The sequence below is a fragment of the Zosterops lateralis genome, assembly GCF_965231275.1.
Source record: "Zosterops lateralis genome assembly, chromosome: 6".
NCBI lineage: Eukaryota > Metazoa > Chordata > Aves > Passeriformes > Zosteropidae > Zosterops > Zosterops lateralis.
In genome coordinates, this window is record NC_139761.1 from 31,192,997 (window position 1) to 31,215,606 (window position 22,610).

At 32.7% G+C, this 22,610-nt stretch overlaps 1 protein-coding gene across 1 annotated transcript in view; it reads left to right on the forward strand.

Annotated features, from left to right (window-relative positions):
- RYR3 (ryanodine receptor 3) overlaps positions 1-22,610 on the forward strand; it is a 190,127-nt gene that overhangs the window by 55,094 nt on the left and 112,423 nt on the right. Inside the window, exons 9-18 of the mRNA XM_083863077.1 lie at positions 2,617-2,691; positions 3,553-3,709; positions 9,619-9,792; positions 13,644-13,765; positions 15,016-15,184; positions 16,078-16,216; positions 17,793-17,888; positions 18,693-18,811; positions 21,267-21,400; positions 22,022-22,263. Of these exons, the coding sequence (XP_083719203.1) occupies positions 2,617-2,691; positions 3,553-3,709; positions 9,619-9,792; positions 13,644-13,765; positions 15,016-15,184; positions 16,078-16,216; positions 17,793-17,888; positions 18,693-18,811; positions 21,267-21,400; positions 22,022-22,263 (1,427 nt within the window). The remainder of the gene's footprint in view (positions 1-2,616; positions 2,692-3,552; positions 3,710-9,618; positions 9,793-13,643; positions 13,766-15,015; positions 15,185-16,077; positions 16,217-17,792; positions 17,889-18,692; positions 18,812-21,266; positions 21,401-22,021; positions 22,264-22,610) is intronic.

A 22,610-nucleotide genomic window follows, 5' to 3' on the forward strand; every position in this document is an offset into this window, starting at 1 on the left:
ATTCCCCAGGACTTTATGTAGGCTTTATGTGTATTGTTACTGCCCTCAGATTTGCTTCCAAGTTTTTTATGCTATGTAAATAAAAGAGTAAAATTAAAATGTGTATCTGACTGAATGAAATCTGTGTATTTATAATCCTAAAATTGGAAAAAAATGAATGCTATTGGAAATTTTCAAATGTGTGTTAGTGATAGATGATTTGAAGTTGTCTTTTCTTTTGGATTTATGAGCTGAGTAACAGATGTAAGGCCAAGTTTGTACTGTGTTATAGTTGTAGGAGTCATGTTTACATTATCAAAACAAAATGAAAGTACAAAAAAAACCCCCAAATAATAATAAGAATGGGAGAGAGAGATGTAGAAAACGGTTGTGGTTTTCTCATCTCTTTATTTAATCAGTTCTGTGCCTTTCATTAGGAATGTTAAATAAGTTAAGTTGGACAATTCATTAAGCAAAAGTCTTATTTTTGAGCGTTTCTGTAAAGAATGCTCATTAACAATTCACAAAGAGGCTATTCTCTGACAAGAATCCTACGGTCTTTTTTTTACAGGCCAAATGGAAATTCTTGGGGTGGACATATTGAACATCAAAAAGACTAGCTTGGCAAGAAAAAAATAAGATAGATAGATAGAATCAAGTAGATGAAAAAAATATTACGTGGATACTGTTGTGAAAAAGCAGCAATTATTTTTTAAGCACAGCTTTGTTACTGAAATGCAGGTCACTAATTCTAGTCTAGCACTGCATATTGAAAAAGCTGGAAAAATATCTGGAATTTTTGAAAGTATAGAAATTAAAAGTGTAAGAGGTGAACAGAGTCTATGACTGTATCAAGTGAACTGAACTGTATCTGTGACACTGAACTATACCTGTGATAGTCCTTTAGAGACAGAATGGTTAAGTTGGGCCAAGGAGAAATGAAGGAGATCAGAGAGAGTGGAAATGAATACTTAGATTTGAGCTTAGCTAGGATTTAGAGTCTGCCAAAAGTAAAATCAGTAAGGTCAGTGGGACCAGAGACTTAGATTGAAGATGGAGAGCTCCAGAGAGTTATTGTGCATTCAGTATATCCAGAGAATCATGTAACAGTCCAGGCTGGAAGTGCCCTTGAAAGATCAAATTCACAGAGTCTTGAACTGAAGATGAATTGAAAGCTAGAGATTTTTTCTGTTTATTTTTATTCTAGAGTACCAGTACATTTTCATGCAAGATAAAGTGTGTAGGGAATATTACTACCTTTACTATGAGGTACATTTATTCTTACTCTTCTGGTGCACTAACATTTTGAAATATTTGATATCACATGTGTGCCCTTAAATGTGACTCCTAAATAAAGTAGAGGTGTAAATACATCTTATAAAGCTACTGGATGCAAATGATTAGCCATGCTCCAGTATACTTTATCATTCTTCCAGGATCTTATTGGTGTTGCTCAAGAAAGAGACCCTTAAGTGTTCCCAGTAGAAAAAAAGCTGTAGAAATACTTGCTCAGATATGAGAAACAAAGCTTTTATTTTAAAAGGTGATTTTTAGGTCCCATAGTTGCATAAGAACAATAATAAACAGCTTTTTAAAATTTTGCCTGCTAGCTGTCAAATGTAGGAAAAGAATTTGACAAAAAAATTCTGCGTTTCAAAATGCTACTTTAATTCAGCTAGATAACAGCTAGATTGTAACATCTTTGTGTGAATTTACTGTATTCAGTGAAGTTTGCCAAAGCAGGAAGGCAGATTTTTTCAGACACTTAAGTACAATAGAAGCTTCTGTGCATGCTAGGGTGGATTAGTCCTTCTCAGAGAAATAACATGAAAGAAAGTTTGGTGGTTTTTTCTTTTGGTAGGCATTCAGACCTTTCCTATTACACCTTATATTTCCTATTCTCGTTATAAATGAGAAAGTTTTCTGGTGATTACATGACCGACATGAATGATTATTAAGACATTAAAAACTTATTGTGAATAGAGTTAATCCACCATAGTTTTTCTTTGTTTGTATTTTATTATTGAGTAGAATATTAGTTTCTGCACTAGAACACATTACTAACCCTCAGCCAATAGTTCAAGAAAACCAAATTATAGTAAAGGTGTAATCCCTCCCCTTCCTGTTTTTTCTCTGAATGCATTATCTGCTTTGTAAGAATTATAATACAGAATTTTTGTTATCACCACAATTTTTTGCCCTTTAGTAAGAATCATAGAGATAATTTTAGGAATGAAGTCTCTGATGGCATGTTCTTGTTGTTTTCATCTGAAAATGTACACCTTTATTTTAAAATATGGTATGTATTTAAAACCATTGGTAATGTAGATTAATATCTTGGGAACTGTAGGAATTACATGGCTGATTAAATGACAGGAAAAGTTTCCCAGCCACTTTCAAGGCTAAGCATTTTATCAGCTCCTGAGACTACCCTAATGGAAATAATCTAATTTACCTGGCACATTTTGATTGTTTATCATAGTCTCACTAATGAGTAGGAATCTTCTGTCCTTTCAATGATATTTGTTTACTGGGAGAAAAGTAATGAGTCATGTACAGTTTCCAGAGAAGTAAGTTATAAATAGTATGTAAGCACAAATAAACACAAAAAAATACTCTTTTGAATGTTTTCTGTAGGAAGGTATTTTATGAAACTGGAGGAGCTGGCATTCGAGCAAGGTCTTTGTGGAGAGTAGAACCCCTTCGAATAAGGTACTGATGTTTTGTGAACTTTTTTGGTTAGTAACTTTTGTTATATTAATATAAATTTGATTGTTAAAGACTCTTAGGGCAGAATATTTATTTGCCGTGCATTGTTATGCGTGTTAGTAGGCTCTTTGTCAATAATAAAAAGCAATGTACTGAGATAAAATAATTTTTTTCTGTTTTCCATATCAAAAGCAGTATTGCCTATGAGATATGTGCACTTAAAACATTTCTTCTTTCCAAAAGCATTCTTAGTTTTACTTTTATAAGCATGACTGGAAATAAGAGCAATAATACCCCTTCTGTGTTTCTTGGGGTTTTTTTTCTTTTTAAAAAATATTCTTCTTCGTACGTGGTTATCTGTCTGTTATTTCCCTGCAAGTGAAATTTCAATATACATCATAAGAGTATGTATGGCCTTTGGTGTCCATCTGAACTGTATGTTTGTTTCACCCATGGTATGTTTGTGATTGTAAGTGAAATATCCTCATAACTAACACAGATGTAGGAAAATGCCGTGGAATGTTGTGTCCCCACTTAGGTTTTTTATTTGTTTAGTCAGTCAACTAAAATACAGTAGTCAATTTACATATGTAGGATTTTTTTATGGACACCATATTTAGCAGCCTGATGAGACAGAGAAAGGGTGTAGAAACAAGAAGATGGAAGCCATTCCAGGGTTCCCTCTGCAAATGAATTAACGGTTTTGCATCTGATTTATTGCAAGTATTGAAATCAGAAACAATAAGGGAATATATATATAGAGAGAGCATATTCTATTTTCTGACCGTCCTTTAAAATCTAAAGAAAAAACTTTAGTTTTACTTACTTTATTTAAATTATTTTTTTGATGTCTCTTACTTTTAGCTGGAGTGGAAGTAATATCAGATGGGGGCAGCCTTTTCGTCTTCGACATATCACAACAGGAAAGTACTTGGCTCTGAATGAGGATGAAGGAGTAGTAATATTAGACAGAGAAAAGTCAGACACAGCATCTACAGCCTTTTGTTTTAGAGCATCAAAGGTAAATAAAAACCATGCAAATTTGTTCTGAATATGGACCACTCAAATAGTAAATCTGAATTGTTTCAACAACTGTATGAATTACTTATAATTTCTAAATTGAGGCTAATGCTAAGGATTGTGCAAATTCAGATGCAAACAACCACTGTCAAGAATAACAAAGGTTTCATGAAGAAAAATAAGAGCAATTCATAAACTTTAGAATAAACTAAACTGTTACCAGTTTACAAAAACAAGATTAAAACCAAATACAGTGTAAGATACAGTGGTTTAATATGAATACTTTAAATATAAATTATAGACTTATTTTAGTTGGATAGAATCTCATTAGAGTGTTACATGTCCCAGCTCCATCTGTCATAATTGAGTTCAATTGAATTCAGTTCAGTTGCTATTCTTTATGCAGAGTGCTGATAAGAACTGAACTCAAATTTTTCCTAAATGTAAGGCAAATGTAGTCAGTGATTTCTAAACCGTATGTTTTCAAATTATGCTCTTTAGTGAGCTGCTAATTGCACTTTATTAGCTTTTTCATTGTTTCCAGCTGGGAAAAACAGTACAAGGGAGAGACAATGAAGAATGATTATGGAGGTACGCAAAATTAATAACTTTTTTTTCCCCAGGAAGTGAAAGGTTTTATAATCAAAGATGATTAAAAGTTTTTTACATTCTTTCATGATTTTACTTATAAATAGTGGCCATAGCTGTTACAATGGAGTTTTTTATTGGCTAGAAAAAGCTAAATTTTCCACATAATTCTGAATGCTATATGACCATTAAGAAAAAAGAAATGCCAAAGTAAAAAAGAATCTTTAAAATTAGTCACACTAATAAAATTTAACAGTAAGAGTATTGACAAATGCTAGACTTTTGTTAGTATAAAAAATGAAATACTTCTTTTAAGCGTGTTTAAAGTAACCATGTTTATTAATGTGACTGAGTATGATATTTTAAGAATTTTTATTTTAGCCAATCAAAATAAATGAAAAACTATCAGGAAAATTTCTTAGATTGCTAAGATGTACTTACCAGATAGCTTTTCATTTTTTGTTCAGTGTAAAGGCTATGGACTATAGATTTTACATTTGATGTTGCTCTGGGGTATTTATTACATAATTTTTTCCCATTAATGGCAAATCATTGGTAAGAATGGTGAGTATCCCAGGAGTGCCATAGTTACTGGTTAAGCATTGAATTAACATTCCTTTGATGTATTCACCCTCTAATTGGACACCATCTGTCCTGCTGTTTTTCAATATTTGAACCTATGCATATAAATCTATAAATTTTGAGTATGTAAATTTAGGGGTTATGTATGCACATTCTTAAAATTACTTCTGTTACATTGAGTAAACATGCCCTATTTTCTAATTCTTTTTGTTGGGGTGTGCCTCAAAGGCACACTAGTGAAATTTAGTGCAGTGCCCAAAATAGCTAAGCTGAAGTACAATAGTAATTAATTATGCAGAAGTCATTCATGGCTACTGTGTTTATACACAATATGGGTTTTAATGTACATTTTTATATTAAATCCAAGCTCATCATCCTGTGTCTCATCATCCTGTCCCATTTGTGCTGTCTACACAGAAAAGAATGTTTTTACCTCATGATAGGTTATGAATTTGTTGCCAAGAATAAGAATTGTTAATTATTGTTTAGACACATAAGAGCTGCACTGTCCCATGAATGAAGACATTAGTGTTTCCAAAGGTGAGGGGAACAAGCAATGATAAATTTTCCTGAAGAAAGAAAGGTGATGTTTGGGAAGGGAATAAACCCCAAAGATTGATCTGGACTGTAAGAAGAAAACAGCTCTTAAAGCCAAGTGCTACTTGCACACAGATTAAGGGGGAAAAGGACCATAGATGTAAGAGATAGACTAGATATATGCAGGTACTTTTATCTTAATTTCTGCATAAATGTACTTGTAAGCATTTTTTGGTTCACTTTCTCAATGAAGAGATCTTTTCATTTGCATGTACCTTAACACGGCATGAATTCAGAAAAATTTCAAGATATCTATCTAATTTCTTCACATCCAGTTGTGTACGGATTCTTAAAAATAGGGTACTGGATACCTGTCTGTTTACAGCATTCCCATCCCTTAGACTAATAGAATAATTCTGATTGAGAAGGACCCTGAAAAGCCATCTAGTCCTGCTTTTTGATCCAGTTCAGGCCAGGCTGTTTACAATAAGCATTGCTGCTGAGTAGCCAAGAGGAAATGAAACATTTCTTCATTGTGGTATTCTTTCCTGTTTGGAAGCCAGCAAAAGGGTTTTTTAGGAAAAAGATAGTATCTTTGCCAGAAAGCAGAGCTATGTGGATATGCAAATCCTCAAGGCTACCCAGGAGCCTGTAACACAAGACAAATAAAATCCTCTTTTCCAGCAGTTGTTATAGAGACCCTCTTGCTGAAAAAGCACCTTCATCCTCAGTATTGTTATATTCCACTTCAGCAATCTTGTGTGTTACTTGCTTGTCAGAACATATGATTCTATTCATAGTATATTTACTTTCAATTGTTTTTTTCTTTTGATGGATAACAATGGAAATTGAAACACTTATTTTAAATTATAAAATTCAAATTATTGTTTTCCTTAACATGTTTTTACGTTAATAAGAACAGGAGGGAACTTTTTAAAAAGTTAAGGTAAGCTAAAGAACATTATGGTGCTGATTTCAATGAAAATAATTTGTAATACATACCTGTTTTGCTTCTTAATTGCTGCAAACTGATCTTATAAGCATTAGAAATTGATAGATCCCCTCCCCCTCCAAATTACATCTTTTATTCGTTTTAATATAGAGTTTACTTTTGACCAAGTTTTAAAATTTCAACCTTTATATTTTAAGGCAACAGATCTGTAATGCCTTGTGACAACAGAGACAGCAGTTTCTCTACACCAGATGGAATCCTGTTTTGAAATGGGATGTTCTCATTCCAGCACAGTACTTGGCTCAGCATACACTGCTGAGGAGAATCTTGGGTCTGCTTACAAATTTCCTTGAGACTAAACACAGTGCAAACAAGAGCATATTTAAAAATATTTTTTTATTTTAATTTTTGTAGCCCAGAATTATGATTTGAGATTTCATATTTTATTTTTGTGGTGGTATGTAAAATTGACGATGAAGAAGTTATTGGTATAGTCTTGGTAAGTAACATTCTGACACATTAAAAAGTCACAGATGACTCATGCAGAAGGATTTGATATCATTTTAATATTACTGCCAACATGTAGCTGTCTTAGGGACTGAACATGGCATTAGGATGTCGTAATAGTATGGTAGCAATCATAAAGTTTAATTTGGTTTCGTAGTAAGATCATAGGTATTGCAAAGGCCTTTACCTAGATTTCTCTCTAAAGGTTCAAATACTTATTTTAAAGTTAATATTTTATAGTTATAATTTCCCAGTAAGCACTGCATTTCAAATGCAGTATTAAACCATTTTTTCTACTTATTTTTTATGGGAAGAGAAAATAGAAGGTGAAATGGAAGTAATTTTTTTTCTTGTCTATTGGAATGTACAAATGTATAAAGTGAAATATAAAGAGTACAATAATACCAGTAGCAAGCTCTTATATCTGTAAACCTTTTATCTTTTTTTTTTTTGTTGAATTGGAGTATCTATGGCAGTGCTTTTAACACAATAACAGTGTGCAGTATCAAAAGATAAAATTTTAATCAGCACATGAAAGTTAGATTTAGTAAAGGTTCAATAGATAGGTTGTTTTGCAATTCTTAGGACTGTCTAGACAAGCCCTTAAGCTGGCAAAAATGTTTCCCTTGCCGTGTTCTTACTATTGTAAAATCTTTGTAAAGAAAGTTGAGTTTATTTGTTCTGTTCACATTGCCATTTTTCATGTTCCTGTTATCACGTAGGAAGCCCTTATTCTTTCTTCTTTTCTAATTCTTGCCCTTCCTCTAGTATATTAAACATCTTTTGAAAATATCATCGTTGACAGCTTTGCCCTCAAATTCCTTTGTTCACTCCATAATTTTTGTTTGCTTGGTTTGGATTTTTTGTTGTTTTTGTTTTTGCTATTATTTTTCCTTTGCCAACTTCCATGATTTAATTCACGGCCTGAGGGAGTTGAAGTGAGACTAGGCTGAGAACAAAGGATTTTAAAACCCAAAGTGTTTGGATATTTTACTGTTAAGATATGTACAAATATCTAGATGAGAGAAGGTTTTTGCCCCTCCTCCCTCAGTAATCTTTATCTGACTAGACTTTTCAGCTGTTATAAAATATACCATGTCTTCTCACGCTGTGATCAAATTACTTGGCTGAAATCCTAGAGAAGCTGGACAGAGAGCAAAGAGCAAAACATGATGAAGAGGAATTTGTGCTGTATTTCTCAAAGTGAAAACAGCCTTCAGGCCCCTGAAAGAATTCTAAAAATTTATTTCTAAAATGAAAATAATAGAGTTTTTTTTCTCTATGTGTAGTGTTGTCAAAAGAGATCAGTATCACTCAATTTTTTTCAAAAAAATAACTTAATTAGGATTGCTTCTTACCACACTATGATTTCTTCCTCTGAAATTTTCATTGATGCTTGATTATTGTTGCAGACACCGTATTTGAAGAAAAAAGTTTTAATCTTCATTTTGCTATGTGAAGACAAATAATTAATTGCTGTCAGTTAGTGAATTTGTTCTATTTTATTGTATTTTTCACTGCATATCCTCACTGCAAATGTGTATTGAAACAGTTCATCTTTTTCTGTACTTGACAGTGCAGTCCACACAAATATGATGTGACATGTTTTCCCCATAGTCTTGACATTGAAATGGTATCTCCAAGCATGGCTTGTAATTTCATTCAACTTCATCTTGGCAATATAATGTTACCTATTTCAAGTGAAATTATTGTTGAAATGTGACAGTTAAATTACATATAAATGAAAGCAGATTAGCATAGATATAATACAAATCCTGTTTACTCCACAGATGTTGAACATTCTATAACCTGAAATAAAATAAAAAAACCTTGTTACACATAAAATCAGCACAATCACATGTATCCATAACTGGGTATTACAAAGTTTGCAGCATAATTCTGTTCTCATTTCTGAATTCATTTTTTAAAGGACAACTACTTTATTTTAAAGCACTGAAGCCTTAAAATCCCTTAGTTGAGAATGAAAAACAATGGGATAAAGAAAAAAAATTGGCTTAAAAAATGGGTTTTCCAGCCAAGCATTGAGCAATGTCTTTAAAAGAGGTTTGAAAGAATCCAATTATTCTTACAAAGTGGATAAATAAAAACATTATTTATTTATTTACTTAAATAAATAAATGTAAAATATTGAGAAATTTTTAGTGAAGTAAAAGTAAAGAAAACATAAAACCAAATCATACTTTAAAAATAATGGGTGTTTTGTTTTTTGATGGTTTTCAATACAGAGGCATTATTCTAAGCAAAGTGTGTTCCTGTATATATGAATTAGAAACAAAAATTTATTCAGTATAAAAATATTATAACTACATGGCAAGACAGGTTTATTTTTCACTTCTAAGTAAAATTCAAAAATTTTAGCTACATAAAGTTCTACAGACTGTTAAACTGAAACTTTACTTAGATCAGTAACTCCATTATAGAATAGGTTAAGATAAACATCTAAAGATTTTTTTTAAATGAATCCGCTGTAATTCACTGAAATGGATTTGACTTTTTTCTTGCTTCAGTGAAAATGATGCTTCAGTTCTGAAATTATTTTTAATCACAGTCTGAAAGATTATTGGATAGAAGCTGAAGTTATGAGAATTGAAATTTAGCTGCATCGTAAGAACATAAGTAGCAAAAACTACTGTTCAGTATTGTAATATGTATCAGTGTAAAATTCAACGCTTTATCCTATTCCAATAGAGAGATTAAATACCAATTGTATTTTATCTCCTTAGGAGCTGAAAGAAAAGCAGGAATCTAGTCTCAAACGTGACATGGATGGAATGGGAGTCCCAGAAATAAAGTATGGCGATTCAATCTGTTTTGTCCAGCATGTGGCCACTGCCTTGTGGTTGACTTACAAAGCACAGGATGCTAAATCAGCACGTTTAGGTCCCTTGAAAAGAAAGGTAATGTTTGGGGTTTTTTTTTAATTACTTGTGGAATACATGTGTGCGTTTAATTATTTTGTGCTCTAATATTGAAAATCTGAATATTTCACTCTGAAAATGGATATTAACATGACCATGTAATTGAAGAAAAACTTTTTCATTGAGAAGTGTATTTAACTACTTTTTTTTCTCAGAAGGCATTATTAGTTTGTGCTCAATTTTTATTTTTTACACCAGTAAAACACAGAAATTCCTGATTTGGGTAATTATTTAAAATCTAAATTTAACTGTTTAACATGCACTGGTGCTTCAGGGTTTTTTAATTAAGTATTATGTGAAATGGCAATTAAATTTGTCACTTAAGGAATGGCCTTAGAAAATAATCAAGATTCTTAAGGGATAATAGAGAATAATTTCATCCCAAAATGTTAAATGTAATTGTGATGTGACATCAAGAAAGTCTTTCTCTCAGTCTTTTGATTTTATGGTATTAATTAGTGGCATATGACCTGTTATATTTATTAAATTTTATGTTCATATTTCATCCAATGTTAAGGGGTTTTGTACTAGCTCCACATAACTTTGTCATTACCAAAGGATTCCTTTATTTTCAATTTGTAGATTTTTACAACTTGAACCCATCCTTAGAACATGATAAAAAAAGGTACATTACTGAAAAGAAGTTGGAATTCTTTATTAGTTCCTTGTACACATGTACATTCATAAGAGAATACCCATACACAAGCACTGCAGCGCAGAACAATGAGCTCCTTCTCACACTCCCAGGCACAATCACAATTATTCATATGCAGCACACATGACGTGATCATCATCAATGGGCAGTGAGTGCCCAACCCCTTCACTTCTCAGCAACCTGACTGATCAGAGACATTCTTTAAATGCCAGTCATTCAGTATTTTCTTGATAAAAAATTAAACCACACAATGATGGCCTCTTCCTTTCCCATGCCTCAACTGGTTGTGTCATTCTGTTTCCTCAGAGGGTCCAATTTTACTTCTTAAAAAGGCAATGTGTAGATTCTTCTTCTGTGTTCAATGAAGAATTTTACAATAGCTTCCTGTGACGTTTAGTATTTTTTTTCTCCAGTTTTCTGCTCAGCAGCAGGGACTAAAAGAACCTCCATAATTGCCTGTCAGTTTTATTCTCCTTTGAAACTGTTTCCTTCTTGTTCAAAGACCTGAAATCTTTTGTTGCCCTCTCACCTGGAGAATTCTGTCTTGTTATGTGTCTTCAAAGAGAAGAAAATCCAAACCTTCTAGCTTCGTGCAATTGATTTTTCTGTGGAGGCAAGAAACAGTTTTTCATACCCTGCAATATATGATACTAGGCTATAATCTTGTAAGCAATTTGAGATATACATCCATTTAAATTTCATATAAAATTAATTTTTCTACATCAAAACTGAAGTCATTGCTGGTATTTATCTTCTGCCATCATTTTGTCAGGCAGTTTTCACTTTCACTCACTGTAATCCTTTTGAAGCTGGCCCGCACCTTTTGTGACATGACTCATTAGCCCTAGGAAGATTGAGAAATACCTTGGTTTTGCAAGAGGCAAAGGATGCTTTCAATCTAGCTGTTATCACTGTCAGCTTCTGTAAAGCTATAGAGAGGAGAAAACAACTATGAGATTTTTCTATTATAAAATACTAAAAATTTCAAGTAAAAATTTCTGTTGTTTGGCTTTGGTGTAGTTTCAGGTATCTAATTATTATACCAACAAATATGAAAGAAATTCTGGCATCATTTATGAGGATTTTGTTGCATGATTTCTGTCAAAATTTTTATTTGTTCTCTCTCTCTCTGAGCTTGTGGTAATCAAAACTTTAAGATTTTGCCACGTAATGATAATGTTTATATCAGTATTCTTGTCAACATCCCTCCACCATCCAGTGAGTGATGGATGTCTATCATTTCAGTTTGAGAGCTTGTTTTTGTGCAAGTAATGAACTCCTGCAGAGCTCTGGGAACAGAAAAACCTATGCTACATGTTTTGGATCCACGCTCTGGAGGCCATTGCTCACAGTGTTGGTCAGTGCCTTGCTGTGCTTCAACAAGCAAGGCATTGCCAAATGCCTTTTTATATGCAGAAAAGTGTTTTATCTGAGGAGTTGATGTAGCCAGTGCTGGATGCTTCTGCCTGTGATGTACTTACTGGAATTCTAAATAGCACTTTCCTGTCATTGTGATGTTTCTGGATGATTTAGTTGAGGTTTGGGTTGTTTGTTGGTTCTCTGGGTTTTTGAGGTGGTTGTGGGTTTTTTTGGTTTTTTGTTTGTTTGTTTGTTTGGTTTTTTGGGGGGTGTTTTTGTTTGTTTGTTTGTTTTTGTTTTTTGGTGGTTTGGTTTGTTTTTTTTGTCTCCAGAGAAATAGAAAAGATTATGTCCTTGTAAAAGACTTTTCCCTCATTCACTGCATAGTTATGGAGAAGAATGCATATTTGCTGTACAATAATGAAGATGCAATTATTTTGCAAGGCATGACAGCTTTAATACCCTATCTGTCAAGTGTTTTCATTCCTGTAGCTCCAAAATCTGGAGCTACATACAATGGCCTGAGGAAAAATTTAACTGTCAAATGTTTTCTTACTTTTTGTGATGGGAAGAGCAGATCTTCACTTACTCTTTAGTTTAGACCTCAGGACCTTCTCTATGGAAACAGTGATATTTAAGCTAGCAAAGTTATCCACTGTGATTCTATATAAAGAAGTATATGAATAAAGAGGAAAGACAACCAAATTTTAAACTAGTCTCCTTTAAGAAAATATTATTAATGTAATAATTCAAAAATATCTTCCCAATCGTCTCCATCATATTTTCAATGGATTCTGCTGTCCAGATAAATTCAGCAGGTGATGTTTGTCTCTTTTAAAAGCTCTTCCTCAGCATGCGTGAAGGAACAGAGCACATGTGTAGCGTAGATTCTGCCAAGCATAGAGATACATCACTTTCCAGTGCCTTGATAGACCTATATGCTAGTATGTACAAAAGCTGCCCATAAATAACTGCCCCATTTGTGGTAGTAACCACTTGTATAACCTTACTTGTTTCTTTGTTAACTATTCATCCCCTCAGAATTACTCTGCTAACTGGAAGGTGGGTTGCAAATTTTTATTAAATCAAAGCTAAAAAGATACATTTTTTGGTGGAGAATTCGGTAGATTGCCTCTTGGACAAAGAAGCAGGATAGCTCACATTTACTTCTTACAAAATTGCTGTAGGATTTTAATGACTCAAAATGACCAAAACTTGTTTTTGTGACATCTGAAAGTGATGCTAGCTTTCTGTGGCTTTGTGGGTTTTTTCCAAAGTGAAAGATTAAAATCCCACAAAAGGATCTCTATTATTGCTTGAAGCTCATATGATGTTCATATCTGCTCTGGATAAGAATACAACATAATGTGTAGAAATATTTGAATTAATCAGAAGTTGCTCATAAATGCTATTGCTCCTTTAGCTCCACTGTAATATTTGTTTCTCACTCCAGCTTGATTTTTCTTGTCAGTACTCTTCAAGCATAAATCATTCCATAAATAACGCTTAAGAAAATGAAGTTCCTCTTTCCCTGAGAGCTAGAATACAGGAAAAATGACATTTTTGTTACAATTTGAAAATGTTTTTTAATAGTATCTTTTTAATGAATTGTGGAAGAATAAAAATATATTACATTGTCTTCTCTGAATAACTAATGTGAGACTGAAAAACTTGTAGTTTTTTAATGGGTGTCTAGATAAAGTGATTAAGAAATCTTCATATATGCAAATTACTTTTTTCAATGCAGCATTGAAATAAATAAAAATATTCAGAGTGTTTTTAAATAATTATTATTATAATCGCTGACTCTCAACAGGTTATATTACACCAAGAAGGTCATATGGATGATGGTCTCACATTACAAAGATGCCAGCGTGAGGAATCCCAGGCTGCTCGAATCATTCGCAATACAACAAGCTTATTCAGCCACTTTATAAGGTAGTTGCTACTCTGTGTTTAAAGTATTCTGAAATTCTAAGAATTTCTCTAAGAGAATCCTTATGTCCTACTTTCAAGTATTTGAATTTAGAAGCTATTAGAAATCTATTTTTACTGATTGAAATTTGAAATTTTAATTAGTAATGCCATTATATAGATAAAACAGTTTATGTGAGATTATTTACATGAAATCTAATACGTTGAAGCCAGAAGCAAGCTGGATCATAATCCAGGTTGAAGAAAACATGCTAAATGATCTTAGTCTAACTCTGTTAGTGAGTCCCTAAAACTTTGTGTAATTACATCTATAAGAATGTATTTTGTACTGAAGAAACTATTTTTTGGTAGTGCTTGGCAGAAGTTTTAATTATGATGATGGAGTGTTCACCTTGTATAATGTTTGATGAAAAACAAAGAAAACAGAGTTTGTAATTAATTATTTGCCCACCATAAGAGCCTGTGTTTAAAACATTATTACTTCAGTATCTCAAGAAGCTGCACCACTCCTTTGTATTTCTTGAGATGAGAACATAAAATGCAGCCACCTTTGCCAGCAGTCAGTGCCTGCCAGATGATACAATTTATAGCAGTCAGGCTGTGGAAAACTGGGTTATCACCCAAGATAAAGTACTTGGGTAGAAAAAGACATTATTTTACTGACTCCTTGAAACGCTTTATATTTTTAAATCCCACCCAACTTTATTTACTATATGGGATAGATATAGAACTAATTTATGGTTAGGACTACCCTACCATGCTACTTTTGTGTTCTTTTCCTGGAAGACTGTGGGTGCATAACTTCAATAACTGCTACTGTTATTGCACACTGCACCTATAATTTTAATGAGATTTAAAGTATTGATTTAAACAAAATCAATTACTGTAGAAAATGAACTTTAGTCTCTCTCTCTCTTTTTTTTTTTTTGTTTATATTGTTTCTTTTTTTTTTTTCTTTTTTTTTTTCTTTTTTTTTTAATTTTTAAAAAACATTCTCTATGTTTATATCAGCACAGAAAAGGAAATAGGATTCCACTTCAGGAAGCCCTGAGTGCAGGACACCCAAATTTGTTGTTGGGACACAACAAATAGAGTTTGAATGATGTTCAGTTTAGATCATCCATTGCTTACATTCATATGTCATACATGTAACGAGACTTGATTTAGGTACCAAAAGAGAATAGGCTGCTACATGATACTGTAAATTACAGTGGGGAAATGATTAATGCTGCCAGTCTTGCTGTTTTCCATAGTGGAAACAATAGAGCATTATCACCCACCGCCCTGCCTGTTGAGGAGATGGCTCAGACTCTGCAGGACCTGATCACTTACTTCCAGCTTCCCGAAGAAGACCTGCAACACGAAGATAAGCAAAACAAACTTCGCTCACTCAAAAACAGACAAAATCTATTCAAAGAAGAGGTATAGAGAAAGGGATTTTTGCATTATTTTAAGTGTATTGTCTCACAAACATGGAGAAAATTCTAGATGTATGGATGTATGGATCTTATCATCTAGCTTTAGATGATAAAATCTATAATGTAACGTTCCTAGTTGAAATATATGTATGCAAGTATATTAAACTTGTCACTAGCCATGCACTCTGTCATAAAATTTGATCTTAATGCTTCTGAGCATCTTTAAACAGCTCTTATTTTATGAGAAATTTCTCTTTCTCTGTGTGAAGTTATACAACCTGGATACTCCGAATGAATTATATAACCTGGGTCAATAATGGTTGTTATTTCTGATGTCTTTTCTGTCCTGTGAATCTGCCTGTGACTTTTTACATCTAGAAACTCTAAGAATGCCAGTTTTAGAGAAGGTTATGTATTACACAATTGTTGAATTGCTCCTCTATGAAAATGGAATAACTGCATTTTTGTAGAAATACAAAACATATTTTATGATGTTTTTAGACACATTTGAATTGCTGTCAGGTTTTCAATACCATCTGAGTATGCAATCAAAGTGAAGTTAAAAATCTCTTGTGGTATTTAACAGTCTTTGATTTACAGATATTAAAAACAATGTCCTTAAAATTGTAAAAGCCTTTATTTTCAGATTTTTATTCCTTGTTTTGCATAATACCTAGTTGTGTAAGGAACAGGATGGAATAATTCTCTAAAATTATTTCGTTTTATACATAAAAATACATACTCAAATCTTTTAAGCACAACTAGTTTATTGTTTGGGATTTTCCTAATTGAAGATAATGCAACCTTCCAATTTATACAGGAAAAGGTCTTTAAAAAAAACAATGACCAATGCTTTTTCATGTACAGTTCACTTTCCTCTCTGTCATATGTATTTAGGGAATGCTGGCACTAGTTCTAAATTGCATTGATCGCTTAAATGACTACAACAGCGCAGCACATTTTGCAGGAATTACAAGAGAAGAACATGGTGGTACATCATGGAAGGAAATTTTAAATCTCCTTTACAAATTGTTAGGTAAGTTCTTTGAAAACCTACTAATGTTAAAAAACCCCCAGAATATGTATGCTTCACCACCAAAGAATACTTTGAGTATTATTTGGTTTATTATGTGAATTACAGAATTTCTTCCATATAGTTACTGCTATTTATTACAGAGAACAGAGTTTATTGAGCAATTTTACATCAGAAAATTGGATCTCAGGTAGGAAAGAGTTCTGCGAAGCATGCCAGAATCTTTTTTTATTATTTTAATGTACCTGTGATATGCAAACAGATGTGATTTGTTCTTTTAAAAATTAGAAAAACCGAAAAACGGTCTTTTTATATAAAACTGAGGAAAACTATAAAAGCAGTAGTCAGGTCTGCTTAATCCATTTTTGTCATTTGAGGCTTAATATTCATGTTAGTGTTAATAAAAATAATTACATAAAAAAGAAATATTTGTTCAATATCAATGCTACATTTTCTAGAGCACTGCTATTCAAGAGCAAATTGCTTCTGTGTTGTAGAATGACCAAAATTACAGAGCAGGAAAAGTATGTATATGTGTATTCTTTAAATTTCTTATGTGATACCTAGTTTGCATTGTACCTGATTTAGGAGAATTTTATCTTCTGATGGAGATTAAATACATTCTGTTTTCATTGCGAAGGAAGGTATTCCTGATCCATAGTGAGATAAGGAAGTTGAGAGTCAGGACAAGAATAAAAGAAACAAGAGGAGGAGCTTTGAAGCATGAGCTATTCACATAGAACAGACATACACGTGCTTCTAATGAAATCTCATTGCCTTAGAAACTAAAAAGTTGCCACTGGCTGCATTTTACTACGGTCTTCTGTGTTTAAAGAAAATCAGAAGGAAAAGAAACTTGCTTTTATACTATGTGGACTTTTTTAGATTTTATCTTGATTTTCATCTGCAGGTACATTTTGAACACAGTTGTTCTTATGTAATATTTATTGTGCTTCATACTAGAAATCATTGACAATTGTATACAAAAAGTGCTTTTTGTTACTTTTTTTATTCCTATGATCTATGACTTCTAGAAGGAAGAAAACCAACAGTATTGCTTTGAAAGACTTGAATGTTGAACTTTCAAAGTGCACTCTGCACTACTGAAAGACTAAAAGCTATGCATTCTACAACATTGTAATCAGAAAATAGACCTAAACACCAATATATCTAACCTGCACTTCACCTCAAAGTTCTGCATATGATCTTCCCACACTCGGTAGGAAGAAATAGACAAAGAAATGTTTCAGCCTCATGATCATGAGAGTGCTGGATAACTTCTATTTAAATTTAGCAACAAAATAAAACATAAACAAAACATATTTTTTGCTGAGATTCTTGTTTATCCAGCAGACCCCCTTCAACTTCGTGAGGTATGTGCTTCTTAGAAATTATGCCAGTTGCTGATATTCAAAGTAATGAAAATCTCAATTCTTTATTACAGTAACAAATATGGACTTGTCCTTTCATTTTTTTTTTATGGAATTACTCTAAAAATTGTGTTAAAATACATATGATAAACATTGATTTAAAATGGAAATCTCCTGTTATAAAAGTATAACTTGTGCTTTTTTTCCAGCTGCTCTCATTCGTGGCAACAGAAACAACTGTGCTCAATTTTCGTGTAATCTTGATTGGCTAATCAGTAAATTGGACAGACTAGAATCTTCCTCAGGTGAGACTCACTTTTACAATTTAAATTAACTATCAGTCCATGCCTGTTTTACCTAATTGACAGAGCACCCTTCCTTGAAGCCAATACATATTAGAAAACAAATACACGCTTGGGGTTTTGTTTTATTTTATTTTTTTTTGTTTGTGTTTTTTTGGTTGGTTTTAGATTTTTTTTTTTGTTTGTTTTGTTTTGTTTTGTTTTGTTTTGTTTTAATTGGCAAAAGTGATACATTTAAAAAGACATTCATATGGCATTTTTTTTCTTCAGTACGTTTGTCATGTGCAATACTATATCCAGTCAGTGTTGAACATGACTGATGAATTAAGGGATTGGGTCAAACAGTATCAAGAGTGATGTACCATGAAACAACACATATTTGTGGTATACATATAAACCCCATATAGATGTAGATTATAGGATTTTTTTTACAGTGGAGTATTCAACAAAATATTGGTATTTTGTTGAAATTGGGCTGTAAAAAATATTTTAATAGGGATCACTATACAGTGCTCTTTATTAAAACCTTTACCTCTTCCATTGAAAAGAAGGAGCTAAACTTGCAAATTTTTCAAGTGGTTTTAAAGTTATAGCTATATCCAAAAGAAAATAAAATTTAACATTTTTATTATGCATTTATTCCTAATGTACTATGTTCATATAATTACTTCTTAGAAGTGGTTTCATTCCCTTTTTAGGCTAGAGAAAACATAGTCTCTTGTAAGACACTCATTTACTGAGCTTTTAGGTTGTGTTCAGTGGTGCAGGTGATTTAATGACAACATTTTTTCTGGGGCATTCACATAGGTATTTTGGAAGTGTTGCACTGCATCTTGACTGAAAGCCCAGAAGCTTTAAATCTAATATCTGAGGAACACATCAAATCCATTATTTCACTGTTGGATAAGCATGGGCGCAATTACAAGGTATGTTTGCAAAAATTCAGGATGTAATGTTAAGCTTACAATAATTTGTGGGGGAAAAAGATGAGAAATGTCTACGTGGAAATATTTGATTCTAGTACCTTTAAAGGAATAAAATAACCTTTTGCACATCTGCAAAATTTATTTGTTGAGACTAAAAGAATGTTTAATATATAATTGCTTTTCAGCAATTTTCAAATACCACAAATTTGTATGAGAAGTAAACAGTTAAGAAATATTAATAACCAGTCAGAACATTGGATTTGGTGAGAAAATGAAGTATTCTGGTGGCTGTAAGAAAGTGGGCAGAGTAGCTTGCTTTGTGATTCAGGGCTCTAGAGAAGTGGTGGACTACCATTGTGTACACAGATATAGAGAACAATATCCTTCCAGGTCATTCCTAACTTGAGTAATAATAATAGTAGCAGAAAAGAAAAAAATAAATTGACAAATCAGAAAAATAATCCAAATATCTGAAAACACAGGTGTTCTGAAGAAAGAAAAAAACCCCTGAGTTTCCAGAAGATATACTGGATGAAATTAATTTAGACATCAATATGCAATTTATTATGATAGAAGAAGGTGAACAGAGTTTCTGGCTGCAACCAGGATGACATCACAACACAGACGAAGATATAGGTTTTTGTGTGATTTTCTGATGTGAGTTTCCTTCCTCAATTAAAATTCTATTTGAAGGACTGATAACCTCGAGGAAGAACAGAGAAAGTTTTAGTGAGGTGAAATTTCTTTCTCTTATAAATCACTAATACAGAGAACCTAACCAACTACAGATACAGTAAATAGAAAAGAATTTTTAAGTGTGGTTAAGGAGTATGAACTGATTTAAGTAGGCATAAGAAAAATAGTTGGAATTACAGCAGGAAGTTTAGCTTACTGTTTTTATCTCTTAGCAAGAATACTGTTATGCCAGTCACCTAGAAAGAATCTTTTCTCTCTAAGATCTCAATGTAGATCTTACAGTGAGAACTTACAGCAGAAACAGAAAATGTACATAGGCGAAGAATTATACTGGGCAATGGATTTGTTTATTTCTATTTGTAGTGGTTTTGATTATACCTCAGCAAGTAATGAAGGGTGAAGAAATGAATTTATCTGTAATTCCACAAACAGTATGTCTCGTTCTCCTGCTAGATTAGAAATTCTGTTGAGATTTAGGAAATAAGAAAAATAATGAGCAAAATAGTTCTGGAAATTATTGAGTTGAAGGACTTTTTAAATTAAAGACCTTCTCTCAGAAATAGAGTCAGCAAATTCACAGAGGTTATTTAAACAGTTTACATATAAAGTCTGAGTCCCTGGTAATCATTAATATTATTACTAAGATGCTTTACAGCTCAGTACTGATCAGAGCTTATGTGGTTCTTTAAATAATTACCTCTGTACTTTTGCTAAATGGTTTCTGCCCAATAGCAGAGGGGGTAGAAAGGAAAATGCATGGACTGGGACATAGAAAAGTGTTTAAGCAAATATATTAGCTTAAACCGGATAAGCTGTTAATGGTAGAAATTCACTAGTCAGACAACAGGAGTAGATAAAATGAATTTTATATTCTGCTGTTTCTGAAGTTGTACAATAGTAATAACATGATTAGTAGCGTGAAGATGTGTCTTTGTCATGGAAGCGGTGTGTAGCAATTTAGACCACTTGGGTTCATTGCTCAAAGACTTTGTCAGAGGTCAAGCACACATTGAAGCTTCTCTGTTGTTTTTTTTTTTTGTCAAAGTGTGCAGCTTTGTTCCTCAGCACTAAGCAACATTATGTTACTCTGTTTGCTCTTCCAAAACCTCCTGCTCCAGTACTCTGGGAGAGTGATATCAATCTCTTTCAATTTTCAGACTCAAGGGGAAAAAAAAAAAAGAAATCTGAAATTTTAGAATAACCTCTTTCTGAAATTCTGTTTTGCTTTATAGTGAACTTTTAAAGCATTTTTCATTTTATAAATAAATTTATTAATTCTCAAATTGAAAACATTCTTTCCAGAAGAGACTCATAAGCAGTCAGATCATTGCCATTGAAAATTATCCACTACTTTTGCACAGGAAGTTTTTTGGGCTGCAGAAAATTTATCACAGAATTTAATTTTCTATTCAAATTTTTAATGAGATTTAATGAAAAAGTCTTAAAGAGTTGACACATACAGCTGTGTTAACTCTGTCTTTTTCTGATCAAAATGAGAATAATGAATCTTAAAGGAAGGTCTTTGATGCATTCTCAAATCCTGTGCTCTGATTTTATGTTCCATAGATGTTTGATATCCTCTATCAGTAGTGCAGACTACACTTGGTCCTAATATGTGAAAATAATATAGAAAACAATAATGCGTATTATATCCTTTCCTTTAGGCCTATTCTGAATGTAAATTAGGCTGACAACTAAATAAGAATGTATGTTCCTGTCTATCTGTCTTTATCTTACTTTTTCTGATTTTTCTTTTAAGGTTCTTGATGTGCTTTGCTCTCTCTGTGTCTGTAATGGAGTTGCAGTCCGTGCCAATCAAAATTTGATCTGTGACAATTTACTGCCTAGAAGAGACTTACTTTTGCAAACACGTTTGATTAATGATGTGACAAGGTATAGTGATATGTTTTACTGTTGTATTATAAAAAATTGAATTTGCATATCTTCAATAATTAACTGAATAAAAGACTGTAACCTAAGAAATGTCCCAAAGCTTTCAATACTGAGAAACACACCTTAGGAAGTGATAATGTATTATGTATTAACTTGAGGAAAAAATATTTTTACCGACAATATGGCATTTGTATGGAATCTGGGATCAAATAGAAATTGCTAATCCATAATCAGAGTGGTTCTAAAATGGAAATATGAAAGTTGCTTGTTTCTGAGTCAAAACAGGCACAGAGTATGTAAACATACTCTGAAGTACTTGTGTGTTTTAAGAGGGACTTCATTACCTGGCAACCCTTCTGTTTTTTTGATTTTAGGAAAGGATCTTGTAATTTCTGTTTTGGCTGTAAGTTTTTCAAAGCATGAAACCTCTACCTTAGAAGACGATTCTACAGCAGCTTTATAAATTTATACAAAATGGTTCACTCTTTAAAATATTATAAACAAAGTGTGGGTATCTACACTTACATCACACTTGCTAAGTGAATTTGACAATTATACAGTAATATAACTCCTATGTCACATTTTATGTTTACACTAACTGGCTTACATTTTCTTTCTTAGCATAAGACCAAACATATTTTTGGGTGTTGCTGAGGGCTCTGCACAATACAAGAAGTGGTACTTTGAGTTAATAATTGATCAGGTTGATCCGTTCTTGACGGCAGAACCCACCCACTTACGAGTTGGATGGGCCTCTACTTCAGGTTATGCCCCCTATCCTGGAGGTGGAGAAGGATGGGGAGGCAATGGTGTTGGTGATGACCTCTACTCTTTTGGGTTTGATGGCCTTCATCTGTGGTCTGGTGAGTACTTTGCGGGCTACCATTTATACTTAACATTTACCTACCTTTACCTTCCATTTCTTTGTATCTATAACATGCTATTTTATAGTGAGCTGCATTCAGAACTCCAGGTTATCATAAGTTATTTAGAAGTTCAGATCAGACTTCTTGTCTGATGTTAACCAATATTGAATTATAACAATTAGGCTTTTTAGCAGATTGCTTCTGTTTTCATGATTTTGATCACAGAATGGCATTTTCCAGGTCTAGATCAATACTGAACTAATTCTATCTGTCTAAAATCAATGGATGCATTGATCTCAGATAAATTAATTCTATACAAATTGACCTTTGCATTATTATTTTGC